The sequence below is a fragment of the Rhinolophus sinicus genome, chromosome 15, assembly GCF_057876585.1.
Source record: "Rhinolophus sinicus isolate RSI-liver-muscle chromosome 15, RSI-T2T, whole genome shotgun sequence".
NCBI lineage: Eukaryota > Metazoa > Chordata > Mammalia > Chiroptera > Rhinolophidae > Rhinolophus > Rhinolophus sinicus.
The window spans coordinates 11,494,430-11,509,292 of record NC_142515.1 but is presented as its reverse complement, the minus strand read 5'-3'; the positions used below and the strand labels follow the sequence as shown (position 1 = coordinate 11,509,292).

Sequence of the window (14,863 nt, the reverse complement as noted above, 5' to 3'; positions counted from 1 at the left end):
GTAGTCGGGCATCTCTGTCCCTCCAGCCGGAAATCCGCCCCAAACCTCATCCCAGGCGCTCCCGGTACAAGTCGCAGGGCCCCCCCGCACTGGGGGGGGGGGGATGCCACCCTCTGCCCCAGGAGTCCCCACGCTGAGACTCATTATTTGCTGGATCTTTCTTTTTTTGTTTTTGTCTCCTTCAAATACAAGACAAAAATACACCTCATTCATCATCATAGATATATATATTTCACTCTCACCACATAAATACAAAACATTCGAATATCCAAAACATTCTGAACGAAGTTAGTAGCCAGGATTCAGTGACACCTACCCGCGTTTGAATCATTCATTATTTTCTTCACTAAAAATAATTTGCCTAAAAAAAAGGAAAAAAATCTTCCAACGTAAATAATTTACAATAAAATTACTATGTTTAAAATGCCCTGCGCTCGCTTCGGTTGGAGGCATACATTCTAGACACTGCGGCACCTCGAAATCTGGGTCTGTGGTTTGGTTAAAATGCGGTGGCCTTGGCTGTGGGGCTGTCCTTGTCGCGCCGGTAAGGTCCGGGTTTCTAACTTGGGACCATGGAAACCCGAGGATGTTTTAGGGGAGGGTGTGGGGCAGGATCCTTCCCTATCCACGCAGGGAGCTGATCTGAAAGTGAACTACAGACAGAGGAGACCGGGCTGTACTGCTGTCCCCGGCTACGTCCCTGCCTCCGGGTCCACAAAAAACTGCTCTGAAATCTAGGTTTAGAGAATCCGGGAGTGGGTGAGAGGGAGGCACTGGTTCGTTTCCAAACCGAGCAATTCTGCGCCGAGCCACGCGTCTGGGAGCCGGTGGGGACGAGCGCCGGCGTCCGGGAACCACCGGGGCGGCACTGCTCTCTCCCCCGAAGGAGCGTGAAGCTATCCACCACCGCCAAACAGCCTCGGAGAATATTCTGAATTTTCTTTCATTCGCTGCGTTGGCTTTTCTTTTGCTTTTCCCTTTTAAATTCCTGTTTAAAGCCATAACACCTAAAACTTTAATTTTGCATTGCTCTGTGGCGCATTCTCTATGCTGAATCTTCTTACACCTTCCAAACCATTGTTATGAGTGTCTAAAAACTGGTTCCACTCCATCTGGTTTAATGTGGTGGTTATTACTCTTGTTTTATTGCTGAGTAGATCAAATGTATTACCACCGTTGCTTGCCTTGATGTTTGGTTTATTGTCCCCTGGGGTCAATAAGCCCAGGAGGTAGTTAAGATTGGAATTTCTCTAAAAGGGAGAAAACTCGCGGCACGATTTGTCCACCTAGGAAGCTGCGTGTGCACTGGCTCTCCGCAGAGTTCCGCAAAGTGGGGACCAGGGGCTCCCAAAAGCCCTGGTTTCTCTGGCGAGAAAAAGGAACGTCCTCCTTTTTGGTCGAAAGAAACCTTTTGGTCGAAAGAAACCTGCCAGCTTTTTCAGCCCCTGGGGTCTGCGTGCAGCTTTCCTCTCTCAAATATTCCTAAGAATAACCAACGGCAGCAGCGGCCCGATGGAGACGTGGCGTGTGCTTTGGACTTTGAACCGGTCTTTTTCTTTCCAGGGCCCGGCGTTGGTTGGGGCATCAGGTTGGCTAACTCGGGCATTTCCCCCAATTCTTTGGATTCTCCTGGATTCAGAAGGAAGTTTGGGGAGAGGGGAGAACATGGAGGAAAGGCAGGGGAAAAAAAAAAAAAAAAAGCTCAAATGACATAAAATTGGTAGCAGAGCCTGGCGGGAAAGGAAAGCTGTCAGAGGCCTCGTGGGAGCCGGGAGCCCAGCACAGGAGCCCCCAGCGCCTAGCGCGAGTCCATAAATATCACCACAATAGATACTATAAATATAAATACAGGGGAACACTTAAAGTCAGTCCAGCGCTTTTTTCTCGGCCCCTTCTTTATTGTTGGTCCGGGAGTAAGGCTCGAAGGCCGAGGAGCTCAGGTATCGTGCGGAGAGTTCTTGCAAATTCCCGGCCAGCGAACCAGCCATTGTCAACGGGGCAGAGGATAGGCGGCTGGCGACCGAGCCGAGCAGCGAGGGCACCGGCAGGCTGAAGAGGCCGTGGCCGGCAGCCGGCGCGCCAGTGTGCAGTCCCCCAGGCCCAGCGGGCCCCGGTCCCGGGGCGCCGCCTACGGCTGGAGGGTGCGGGGACGAGGCGCCGGCGGGACCCGGAGCCGCAGCAGCGGCGGCGGCGGCGGCCGAGCCCGCGACGGCGCCCGCGCCCAGGGCGGGTAGGCTGGGCCCGCGAAGCGCTGAGCCGAGGGCGCCAGTGGCGCATGGCGGCAATAGCGCTGGCAGGCCGGGCGGTGACAACAGGCGGCCCTGCTCCAGCAGCCGCAGCACGCTGCACGTGGCCGCGGTCTCCGACACCACCGAGCGTAGCTCCGAGTCCTTGCCTTGGTCCTTCTTCTGTTTCGTGCGCCGGTTCTGGAACCAGACCTTCACCTGCGCGCCAGGCGTGGGGAGGGTGAGAGAGGGGCAGAGGAGACGGGCGTCAAGGGGAGCGGGCTCCGGGGGCCCTCCTGCAACTGCAACCCCAACCCCAACCCCAGCCCCAGTCTCAACGCGCAGCAGGAAAGGTCCAGCCTGGGAGCTGCTAGGGGAAGCCAGGGCTGCCAGGTGGGCGACACAGCTGCGCTTCCGGGTTATGGAAGCAGGCCCAGGTCGGTGAGAGTACCAATAAAGTAATAGTGTTCACGACCCTCACTCGGAGAAAGACCAGAAGATTCTGACTGGGCGGTTGTCCTACCCACAACCAGACTGCGGACCTGCACGGCTTGAGAGCAAACATTTCAAGGAGAATGTGTGAGGCGGGAAGGGTGCTGTGCTGGGAGTGGGGGTGTGAAGTGGGGATGGGTGGAGAAGAGTGTTGCCTGCCTTTCGGGACCCACACCCCTGGCCCAACGGGCTCGAATGTAGCCCCAACAGCACTTCTGTTGGAGGTACTAGTGGCTTCTTCCTTATTAGGGTCGTCAGGCTTGACCATCAACTAGCAGCAAGCAGGGAAGGTGGCTGTAGAAAAAACGATTTGTTCAGGGTGGACTTTATACGCCAAGCTTTCTCCACCTCCTCTCACCACCAGCTGGATTGGAGGGGCTGTGTGCTACCCCTTATCACTCTACTGTTCTGCATCACGAACTTCGGCATCACAAGCAGCCAGGAGGCCGGGTGGACTAAATTCTCTCCACCAACCTCCCCTCTCGCTCTTCTCCCTCTGCCCCTCTTCAGGCCTAGCTGGTGGCCCAGAATGGAGTCTGGCAGCTACAGGGAAAGGTTATTCTGTCTAGATTTTGTAAACTAAGAGGCGTGGTAACAGAGAGACTAAGGAAAAGCTACCACACCAACTCAGGCCGCAGAAAGAATATCTAATATGTTCTGTCCTTGGTTCTCAGCTTTCTACCCAGATCCCAGACCTAAACCGCTCCCCACCTGCTACAGGGGTGGGAAAGGGACAGGGACTGGTCCTCAGAAACAACGTATGCCTTGCACAAGCCAAGCTGGTGCCATGACCTGGCCAGTCCCCAAAGGGCCTCCACAAGACAAATGTCGGGGGCCCTAAAGTGCCCCTGATCTGAGTCCACATGGTCAGCTCTGTAGGATTATATGGATTTCACGTAAAGGAAAAAACCTAAAGCACAGTTGGCAGTGCTGGCTCCCAGAGCCCCAGATCTGCCTCTAATCCCATACCTCGCACATCACTGGCACAGAAGACAGGGCTTCCTGGGTGCCTGGAGTGGGTGCTCAGGGCTGGGAATGGGGTTGGGTAGCTTAGGGCCAGGGGAAGCCTTAGGGTCAGGGCAGTCTGGTCTGCACAGGCAGATCTTGGGTATGTGCACCTTTCTAATCCTAGACGTCACCCACAGCACTGGAGAAGGGGCCTTTGGCCCTAGGCTTTTGGCCCATTGCATAATGGGCCTGGGTGTTGGGGTCCCCAAAGAGGGTAGTGCTCAGAAATCTGGCCAAAAAAAGGTGGCCAAAAGGGCAAACAGTTCCTTGTAGAGCAGAGGAAAGCAAGGAATTCTCAAGACTGGGGTCCAAAATGAATTCCAAAAGGACAAGATTTGGCGTCTCCTGGGCTAGGGCAATGTGGGCAAAGCATGGGCCCTGGAATATCTGAGGGTATGGGGGGTGGAGGAAGAGTTTATGGAAGGGGAGGAAGCCTTAGACCTTTCTTCCCCATCCTCCTGCTCTCCTCCACTTCCCTTGGGAGGCTCTGTCCAGAGCCAGGCTGGCTAGTGAGGAAGCGCTGGCTAGAGGTGGTGGGGAAGGAGGCTGGTGCAGAGCTGCGAGCAGCCTGGCGGCCGCGTACCTGGGTCTCCGAGAGGTTGAGCTGCCGGGCGAGCTCGGTCCTCTCGCGGCCCACCACGTACTGGCAGCGCTGGAACTCCATCTCCAGCCGGTAGAGTTGCTCCGCCGTGAAGGACGTGCGCGTCCTCTTGGGCCGGTCCAGGTCCAGGCCCTTGGGCAGGATGATCTCTCGTATGGACCCCTTGGCATCTGGGGAAGGGGAATTGTCAGCCGCCAGAACCCTCTCCTTTCCCTCCACCTCTTTGGCCGGAGGTGGCTTCGGGAACAGTCGCCAACAGCCTGAAATTCAGAGGTGGAGGCGGAGGGGGGTGCGGCCACAGTCGCGGAGCAAAGACATCGTATGTTTGGGGGACGAGGAGGCCAAGGCCACACGCTGGCCAGAGAACCAGATTTGCCTTTGTACAGCCCTCCGGCCAGGGAAGGGGAAAAACATCTATTCCAAATCGGTTGATGGTCATTCCGGCCTGGGGGCCTTGACTACGCGGTCTCGGTCCCCGGTAGCCTAAAGGTTCCCCAACAGCCCAGGTTGTGCCGGACCCAGCTCTGGAGCGTGTGATCAGACAGCGCTCCGGCGGTCCCCACCCCCATCCTGGGGTCTCTTTTCCTCCGGAGCCAGGGAGCCGGAAACAGGAGTGACCAAGTCGGGGCCGGCAGGGCCTGGCGATCTGCTGCGAGGGAGGCGCCGGGCGGGGGCCGGGCTCTATTACCGCGGCCTCTCAAGCCGAGCGCACACCGCGCAGCAGAGCGGGGCCGAGCCGAGCTCCGAGGCAGCTTCCGAGGCCCGGCAACTGAGCCCGACCGCTTCTCCAGGCGGCAGCGACCAGCCCCAAGCGCGGCGCCGGGGCCCTCGGCCCAGCGCGCCAACTGGCCGGGCCGTAGTGGGCAGTCGGTGGCTGTTCTCCCGCGCCCGTGTTCCCCTTTGGTGAGCTCAACTGGCCAGGGCGCGGGAGTCTGCCGGGCGGGCTCCTGGCAGGTCCTCCCGGCCGCAGGGCGCGCACACGTCCTCCAGAGTTTCCTGCTCCTTTCGGGTGTCGGAGGCCACAGCCTGGAGCCTGGGCCCGCCCGTACAAACCCTCGGCTCCCCCAGCAGCCCAGCGGCTGGGCCCTCAGGGCTTAGAGGGTCGAGGCTCCTGGAGAGTGCGCGCCCCAGGTGCGAGTCCCCATTGGCCGGCCAGACCCGGGGCGGGGAGGGCCAGCAACTTTCTTCGAAGTCCCATCCCGCACCTCTTCCCGGTGGGTCTGGGTCGGTAGCGGCGCGCGGCTCGCGCCCCGGAGTCGCCCTCAAAGAACGCGCCCCGCAGCCCTGCCCCATCCCTACCTCGGACCAGGATCCGGCGGCAGTAATCCGGGTCGGCTGCGGAATTGGATTTACTTTTGTTACAATCTTCAGCGGCGCCCGACGCCGAGAAGGCGCCCTGCGACTCCTTGAGGAAGGCGGCAGGGAGGTTGCCCTCCGCGCCCTTGCTCTCCTTGCTTTCCTTGTGCGCGTTCTTGGAGACCCGGGCAGCCTCTGCGTCCGAGTGGCACCGAACGTCCATTTTGTCTGTTTTCCCGAACATGGGAGAGGCAGAGCAACCAAAAAAAAAAAAAAAAAAGGAAAGAAAAAAAGAAGAGGCAGAGTGGGGACAAAACCCCTACAATACAGCCTCTACGCCCAGCCCGGAGGGAGGCTAGCGGCAAGAATGAAGGTCCCGGTGGGGTGGCTGCGGTGGCCGCGGGCGGGTCAGCGGCGACCGGTGAGTGGCGCGCTCGCCGAGAGGCGGCGGGTCTAGTCCAGGATCCCAGTGGAGCCGCGGCGAGGCTGCCTCGTCAGCGTCCGCGTCCTCTGAGCACGTCCAGTGTCCCCAGCCTGGCGATCAGGTAGTGAGTAGCGCAACTCGAAAATGCTGCGGCTCCCGCCTGTTACAGAGAAAGCGAGTTGTAGTTGTCCGACACCCGGGGGGACGCACGCTCGCTGTAGCAATTGATTACGGGTAATTTCGCAGCCCCCACGTTTCGGTTACCTCATGAATACACTAAATTGTTTGGATAATATATCAGATCGTAATGGATGGTTTCTTTCCTTGTCCCCAATCAAGTAGGGGTTTAGCCAGTGAATAAACGGAAATGATTGGTCTTGCTTTCAGGAAACACACAATCAAAGACCCACACTTCCAGAAAAACTTTTGACAAGATTCATCCTGAATAGTTAGTACCATTAGCAGGCATTATTAACTTTCCCTTTGCCTTTGACCCTCCTGCTCACATACTGGCTAGAGGGGTTTTCTCCACACTCCACAGATAGAGCTGAATGAGGGTGGAGGGGGGAGAAAAACAAAACAAAAACCCCTTACACACCCTGCAGCAGAAGAAAGCAGTTGCCGGGAGGGGGAAAGGAAGAAGGAGGGGAGAGAAAGCTTTCCCCAAAACTATCTTCCCCGAACTCTAAAAAGCCACGCTTTGGTCCCAAACAAGTCCTTAACACACCTCGATGCTGACAGCCATCTTAAACTGCCACCTCTCTTCATTTAGTCCCCGTTGGATTTTTTCATGCCGGCACCTTCAGCAGCCCTGAGACAGCCGATTCAAAGGGCAGCTTTGTACTCAGAGTCCAGCAGGAGAGAGAGGGGGAGAGGGAGAGAGAGCCGAGAAAATCTCCACTGTGAGATCTGCTTCAAAAAAAAAAAAAAAGTTTTCCCCTAGCTATTTCATTGTCTCTGCTACAATATCTTTGAGAAAAGCAACAGCCAGTAATCCAATAAGAGCATTGATTAGGCTACAATGATTCAATTCAAGCGCATGGCCTTGTGCAAGGAGCATGCTCCAGCCCTTCTCGTCACCTTGCCGGGGCAGAAGCCCTCTCCACGCCGCTCTCCCCATTCATTCCTTTATGGGAAATGCGGAGCAAAAGGAGTGAAAGATGGCAATTATCTAATTGGACTATTAACAAACAGTCCTCTGAGTGCGGCGGTCTGGCGTGGCTCCTGGGCGGGGGAAGGGCCGAGTTGCCTGCCCTCATTCACAAAGAGTGCAGGGGCCGGGGAGGAAAGGGGGTTTTTTAAAGGGAGGGGGGAGGAGAGGTGGGAGGTTTGGCTGAGAATTTTTTTACAGAATTCCGAGAATGGGGGCGGAGGCGGGCGGGGAAGGGGAGGGGGCTAGGGGCGGGGGTCGCGGCGAGCGGGTGGGAGCGAGGGAGGGAGGGAGGGGATGTAAGTGTGTGTGGTGGGCTCTCAGGGGCTCCCACTCGCAGCCAGGCGCGCCCCGCCCCCGCACGGTCCCGCCGCCGCCGCCCTGTGGAAGGAACCCCAGCAAACCTCCGGGGCCGGAGAGGCTGCCGCACTCTCCCTTCCCCCTTCTGCCCCCCACCCCCAGCCCCAGGGAGAGCCTACAGCTCGGTCGGGTTCTGGAGGGCGTCTCCCCTTACTACTTTATTTCATTGGTGTGGTGTGGTATGTGTGCAATTGTTCTGAGCTACTCTCCGCAGGGCAGCGAGTTTCCGGGGTCCCCAACAGACGGGTTTTGGCAGCGAAGCCCGACGCCAAAAGGGTCTAGGGTGGAAAGTGCCTCCCGCTGTCCCGGGCGGGTAGGAGTGGAGGGGGGTGGGGCAGGGGTCTTTGCGGCCGCTCTGTTCTGAAGACGTAGAGTTGGATTTAGACAAAATCCAGCCATCTCTCCAGTTACTTCCAACCACGCTCAAACGCCCAAGTGGGCGCCCTGAGGCCTCGAGGGCTCCACCATCGTTTGGGCGGAGCCGTCGCGAGGCTCTCGGTCTTAGCTCCCATTACAGCGTAGCCAGTGCAAGTCCCCGGGATTCTGGTGGGTGGGGGCCCTCGTTTTCCTGCAGAGCTGCCAGAGGCAGTTACTGCGGCCTCCGCGGGCAAGAAGATGATGGGGTCCCAAATCCGGGCCCACTGGCCCTTCCCTGCCTGCTGGCGGGGCGGGGGGAGGGTCATACCCTCGGACAGTTGGCCCTGGCCCCCCATCCTGGCTACTCAGCGCTCCTTGTGCAGGAGGATTTGCCCCCCCCCCCCCACCTCCTCAGGAGACCTATGAGCCGCGGAGAGTCACAGCCTTGGCCCGAAGGGGCCACCTCGGAGTGGTTCCAGGTTCCCGGCCACACCCGGAGAGCTCCGTGGCCTTGGCCTCGGGGAGGCCACTGCAGCCCGCCAAACCCACGCTGATGCCTGCGACGCTGGGTCAAAGGCCCAGGGAGAAGTCTTTAAAAATAAAAATGCCCAGCATTTTTATTTTTAAAGACCTCTTCTTTTAGATGGATGAGGGGGACAGGCCGGGGAGTGCGCGAACTGCTGCCCCAAAGATGTGCCTAGTGGGTAGTGGTGGCACATGAAGGCCTGGGCCGCATCCCGGCAGCAAACCGGCCAAATCCCCAAAGCCGATTTGAAGTAGGGCCTCGGAGATCCTTACCCCCACCCCTCTCTTAGGAGAATAACAGTGGCATAGTTTGTTATTAGTGGGCACTTTATTGAGCACTTTTCCTTATTGGGTGCATAAAGACATTTACTCTTCCTAACCCTTCCATCAGGGAGGTAGTGGTATCCCAGCTTTAGAGATGAAAAAACAAACAAACAAACAAACAAAAAAAAAAACGAGGCTGGGAGACATTCAATAACTAATCCACACCATGCAGCTGGCAAGTGCAGAATTTGAACCCAGTTCTGTCTTCAGAGCTACTTGTGATTCTCTTCAGCAGCCCTTCAGGACTCTGCCTGTTTCTGCGTTTCAAACCTATCCCTGCTTTGAGTTTGCAGAATCTCTTCTGGCAATCATGGTGTAAAATCACAGATACAGAGCAATAACCTTAATGTTGATACCAGGAATCCTGATTTAGGCATTGATTTTCATAAATTGTATCCAAACAACATGAAACACAAATGGAAACATGAATCCTGATTTCTAATCCTGCTATTTATTTCCAGCCATGAGCACTTCTTAGGAATCTGTCATCCTCCTACATGAAGCTGCCGGGAGTGAAAAAGTACAGTTTCATGGGTATAAACCTGCTAAATGAATGTCTCAGAGCAGAAATGTGCCTTTCTAGCCACCCCCCGGGGATCTTGCCACAAGTTGAAGGACTGCACCTTTTAAAATTGGGTAAAGTTAGGGGAGTCAGCTAAGCCTCCGGAGGGCAGGCACCCTTTTTTGTTTTTCCCCACTTACTGGAAATGCTAACGCTTATTAGTGAAAGGAAGAAAATGAGATATGATGGGGGAACACCTAATGTAATTAAGCCACCATTAACCAAGAGTCTGGAGGTGGCAGGACCTGGGGTGGCCGTTAAAGCATCTAGGCCTCCTCTCCTGAGCTTCAAGAACAAACCCTAAGTAAGGGAACTCATAGCCTCTACACATGGCTTGAGGTTGGCAGTATTAATTGTGCTGTTGACTGATGCCCCTCTATCTTCCACGCCCTTGAAATAACGAAATTCAACAAAAAAACAGTGAACCCATAACCTGGTTTTACTTTTTGTTATGCGTAGTGCTTTTTTTTTTTTTTTTTTTTTTTTTTCTGGTGACTGGATTAAAATTCTATGGGCATCCATCCAGAAAAACCATGACAGATTTCTGAGAGGACACAGTGGAGGACGGAAGCCCGGGGATGGAAATTTCAGAAAAGCAGCTGCTGCTCCCAGAAAATCTAAAGCTGTGTGTCCACTGGCAAAGAAAGGAGAGAACTCAGTCAATTATTTGGATAATCTGACACAAGCCTGTACCACACAACACATGAGGACCCAGGACTGCTCCAGGTAAAAGCGTTTTCTTGTCTTGATTAAATTTACTTCCCTCCCCAGGACCCTTCCTGCCCCCACATCACTGTCTGCAGGTGCAGACAGACCCAGAATAGAACTGTAGAGCTGGAAGGATTTTTAGAGATCATCTATTCCATAACCTTCATTTGACTTGACAGATGAGAAAAATGAGCCTGGAAAGACAAAGCGACTTGTTAAGGATTAGACAACTAGTAGTGGGGGCATCTGTGCTCCAGGGCTGGTCTCCTGACTTAAAGCTACACTCCCACCACCAGCCAGGCTTCCCAGAATCTGAACAAGATGATGTTCTCTCTGGGGTGGGGTGGAAGGATGCCATCTAAAGGAGCTAAATCACAATCAGAGCCTTGGGGTGCTTTTCATAGTCCCTGCCTCCGCCCTGTCACTGCACCAGAAAGCAGGATCCGAGATAGTACACAGTGCTTTCCTTTTCCATTTTCATTTTTTATTTCAGAAAGATGTAGGAGGGGGAAACATGCTGGCAGAAAACCTGAGATCCTCTTAGATTATGAGTGGTTTGGGGACAGCATAACTTAATGTCTGAAACATCGTTTTAAAACGAACTGTATCAGAGGAAATGATACAACCAGGAATTAAGTTTCTGTAACAATGAATCAGGGCACCTGATAATGATGGCTGATTAAAAACAAGAATACCTAGCATTTATACAGAGATTTTCATCCCAAAGTTGCATGTAGTGATGAATTCAATCTCATCTAATTGTCATTTTTCTCCACTTCATAGAAGGTAGTTTGAGCACTAGAGAATCAATTGCATTAAAAACTGATGCTGAATATCCGAAGTGGAAAACGGAGCTGTACATCCAGCTATTTCTTCCCCATTTTCGCTAAAGACAGTATTAGCCAATGTACAGAGAGCAAAGTTCTGAATTATTCTGACTGCATTTTAAGCAAACAATCCCATTGGACTCCATTCCTCAACTTTATATTTTGTATCAAGAAATTACCTTCTTGGGCCGGACCGGTGGCTCAGGCGGTTAGAGCTCCGTGCTCCTAACTCCGAAGGCTGCCGGTTCGATTCCCACATGGGCCAGTGGGCTCTCAACCACAAGGTTGCCAGTTCAATTCCTCGAGTCCCGCAAGGGATGGTGGGCTCTGCCCCCTGCAACTAAGATTGAACACGGCACCTTGAGCTGAGCTGCCTCCCGGATGGCTCAGTTGGTTGGAGCGCGGGCTCTCAACCACAAGGTTGCCAGTTCAATTCCTCGAGTCCCGCAAGGGATGGTGGGCAGCGCCCCCTGCAACTAAAATTGAACACAGCACCTTGAGCTGAGCTGCCGCTGAGCTCCGGGATGGCTCAGTTGGTTGGAGCCTGTCCTCTCAACCACATGGTTGCCGGTTCGACTCCCTCCCAAGGGATGGTGGGCTGTGCCCCCTGCAACTAGCAACGGCGACTGGACCTGGAGCTGAGCTGCGCCCTCCACAACTAAGACTGAAAGAACAACGACTTGAAGCTGAACAGAACCCCCCACAACTAAGATTGAAAGGACAACAATTTGACCATTGTTCCCCAATAAAGTCCTGTTCCCCTTCCCCAATTAAAAAAAAAAAAAAAAAAAAAATTACTTTCAATAAAAAAAAAAAAAAAAAGAAATTACCTTCTTTCATTTACTTGATGTATCTTGTACATAGAAGCAACATAGAATGTTTGAGTTGGAAGGGGCCTTAGAGTGATGTAATAAACAGAGTTCTGGGGTCAGCCAGGCTGCCAGAGACATATCTTCCGACCCCAGCTCCACTACTTACTAGGTGTGTGGCTTTAGGTTGGGTAGTTTGCTCCTCTGTGACTCAGTAGCCTACCTGCAAACTAAGGCTAGTCCTAGTACCTACAGGGTGTTCCATAAGTACTTTAGAACAGAGCTTGACACATGGTGGATACTGTCAGCAAATATTTACTATTAGTATCTTTCTTCAAGCCTCTCCTATGGGGCTAGCACTGTGTTAGTTAGAACCAAAGACAGCAGAAGGCACCAAGAACCAGATGGAGTAACCAAAAGTTCCAGATAGTATAATAGATAGCAAAGCTGATTGGCTTCATACTGATTCAATAACTTATAATAGTAATAAACAACTAGTATTTATTAAGGACTTACTGAATGGTATTATATCATTTAATTCTCAGAACAACACTTTGAGAAAAGAACAATTCTGTATGTCCACTCTGTTACAATGGCCATAAATTCTTTGCTGTTCCTCCCATTAAGAAGTGGAGTCTATTTCCCCTTTGCTGAATGTGGCTGGCTTTGTGACATGCTTTGATCAACAAAATGAGGTGGAAGTGACATTGTGTCAATTCTGGGGCTAGGCCTTAAAGAGCCCTGGTAGCTTCTGGTTTTGCTCTCTTGCAGCCCAGCAGCCATGCTAATAAAGAAGCCAGTTAGACTACTAGAGCAAGTGAGGCCATATGGAAAATTGAGGTGCCCCAACCCATAGCACCAACTTCCAGCCATATGAGTGGGGCCATCTTGTGTGTCCCGCCCAGCTGAACTCCCAGCGGAATGCAACCTTATAAAGGATCCCAACAATATCATGTGAGGCAGGGATGAGGCAACCATGCTGAGCCCTGTTCAAACAGCAGAATGTTGAAAAACTATATGGTGTTTGTTGTTTAGGCTACTAAGCTTTGGGCATGTTTGTAGTTTTCAGCAGTAGGTAACTGAAGCACCCATATGACAGATGAGAAACTGAGGCTCAGAGACGCTCAGCAACTTGTCCGTGGCCTCACAGCTAGGAAGTGGTACAGTCTGGATTCAAACCCAGAACCATACCATCCCCAAAGCCGTGATCTTGACCAATGAACTACACAGTGCCTCCTATGGAATAACCAAATTCTAAAGAATAATTCATACGTTTATTTTTGTCCTTTCTCTATTTCACATGTATATGGTGTAGGCTGGACCAATAAGAGACATATCGTGTCACACTTAAGACCTGAGAGAATAAAAGTGTTAGGGCTAGAAATGGAACAAAGGTGGTTTTTACCAAGATCTTTATCACCTCCCCACTGGGAGGTGGGTAGAGAGCCCCGAATTTCTTTCTCTTTTTAAAAAACAAAAATGCAAATGGACACGTTGTGCTCTGGCCTTTAGGAAATCAGAGATACAGTAACACTTAGGGTGGTGAATGAAAAGTGGCAACAGGTGGTTGTTCAGCTCCGAAATTCTCCAGGTGAAGCATTCTGGGAGAAGGAAAAGAAAGGTTGCTTTTATTACAGCATTTTCTGGGTCACAGAGAACTTTGAGAATTTCCAGGAAACCTGGCTTATAAATTTGTATCTTTCGAACATGAGTACATTTGTGTTTCAAAGCATCTTTAAACCTATCATTTTCTGAAATTCCTTACTGCCTGAAAAGCTGCTGGAGCCATTTATTCAACAAGCAGGTATTGACACCTACTCCGAACAAGCCTCTAAGAACTCCCTGTATCAGAACCGTAAAGTGTTTTTTTATTTCGGTGTGCAGGAACGCTTGCTCAGAAATCACTTATTCTATAAACCTCACCCCATCTAGAAGAGAGCCACAACTGAAAAAGGACAAAGACGGGACCATTGAACCGTTAAAATGTATATATCACAGAGTCTGTAAATTACAACCTGGGTTCTTTGCTCAGAGGAGACCCCTTCCGTCCCTCATTCAAAGCCCATTTACTCTTATTTTAGACCCAATTCTAACAAGCCTAACGCTCCCATTTTCTCGTAGATTAGAGGCAGCAAACAGGAAGGTAAAGTATTGCTCGAGGCAGGAACACCGATGACAATGAGAATGTCTTCTAACAGAAAATGTTAGAGGGAGACAGAAAACAAACCAAGTCACTCAAAATATGTCACGATCTGGAGTGACTTGGCTTGGACATAAGTAACTACAACCTCACATGTTCTTGAGGCCATGAAAGCAGAAGAATGCAGTGACAATGGATATTCAGGGAAATGACCCTCAAAAGTTTAAGTTGCATTTTTGTTGAAGAAGGCAGGGAAGCACATAAAACCTTTGGGAAACATTTGAATATAAAATAAACTTAGAAAAATTACCTATGTGTCCACTCCGATTCCTTTATAATAAGGGAGAAGTCACTGTAATTTTGAAAAGCAAAGCTGTCCGCATGTGGAAGTCGTGAAAACAACGTGCAATTGCTTTTACTTACTACTGAAAGTTGGCTGAGGTGAGATACTTGAAATAGGAACACAGAACTGAGCGGGAGAATATGCTTATCCCCCGATGTTTTGTATTAGATCCCTTGCGACACAGGCAAAGGGATCAAGGAAAGCAGACAGATGAAATGACTCCTCTTCCAAGGTCACTTAGCAAAACTATTAGCCCAGGCCAGAAAAGGGGACCAAGAGGAAGGGAGTGCCTGGTGCATGGTGGGTACTCATTGGTATTTGCAAAAGGAAGAAAAGAAAGGGGAAGACTATTAGAAATATTTGTTCTAAGAGTTTGTAAGACTCTCAGCTACAACAGAAGCGGAGAACGGTGGTAAGAGGGCCACACATGGCTGTAATTGGCCTTGGAGCCCAATGTGACCCCAAAACAGAGGCAGACACACTCTCCACAGAATTGATGGTCAGAACGAACACACACCCTGTGAGATAGAAGGGCTGACATTTACCAACGGAGATGTTATAATAAAGCGTGTTGCGTAACTCCGAATACTATTACTACTTCGTACTTCTACGCACTTGCCCTCTTCAAAAGCGCCTTCAACGTTAACGAATTAAACCAGCATGACTTCTGGAAGAGAAAATTGAGCCTCTGTAATCTGTTTGAATTCTCTGA

General features: G+C 52.0%; 1 protein-coding gene across 1 annotated transcript; it reads right to left on the bottom strand.

Moving 5' to 3' along the window:
- Positions 1-234: 234 nt before the first annotated feature.
- On the bottom strand, positions 235-6,249 carry VAX1 (ventral anterior homeobox 1). The gene is made up of 3 exons (XM_019725153.3): positions 5,626-6,249; positions 4,309-4,496; positions 235-2,444 (listed from the first exon to the last, which is right to left on the bottom strand). Exons 1-3 carry the CDS (start codon positions 5,864-5,866, stop codon positions 1,866-1,868), a joined length of 1,008 nt encoding a protein of 335 aa, XP_019580712.3. The 5' UTR covers positions 5,867-6,249; the 3' UTR covers positions 235-1,865.
- Positions 6,250-14,863: the final 8,614 nt, after the last annotated feature.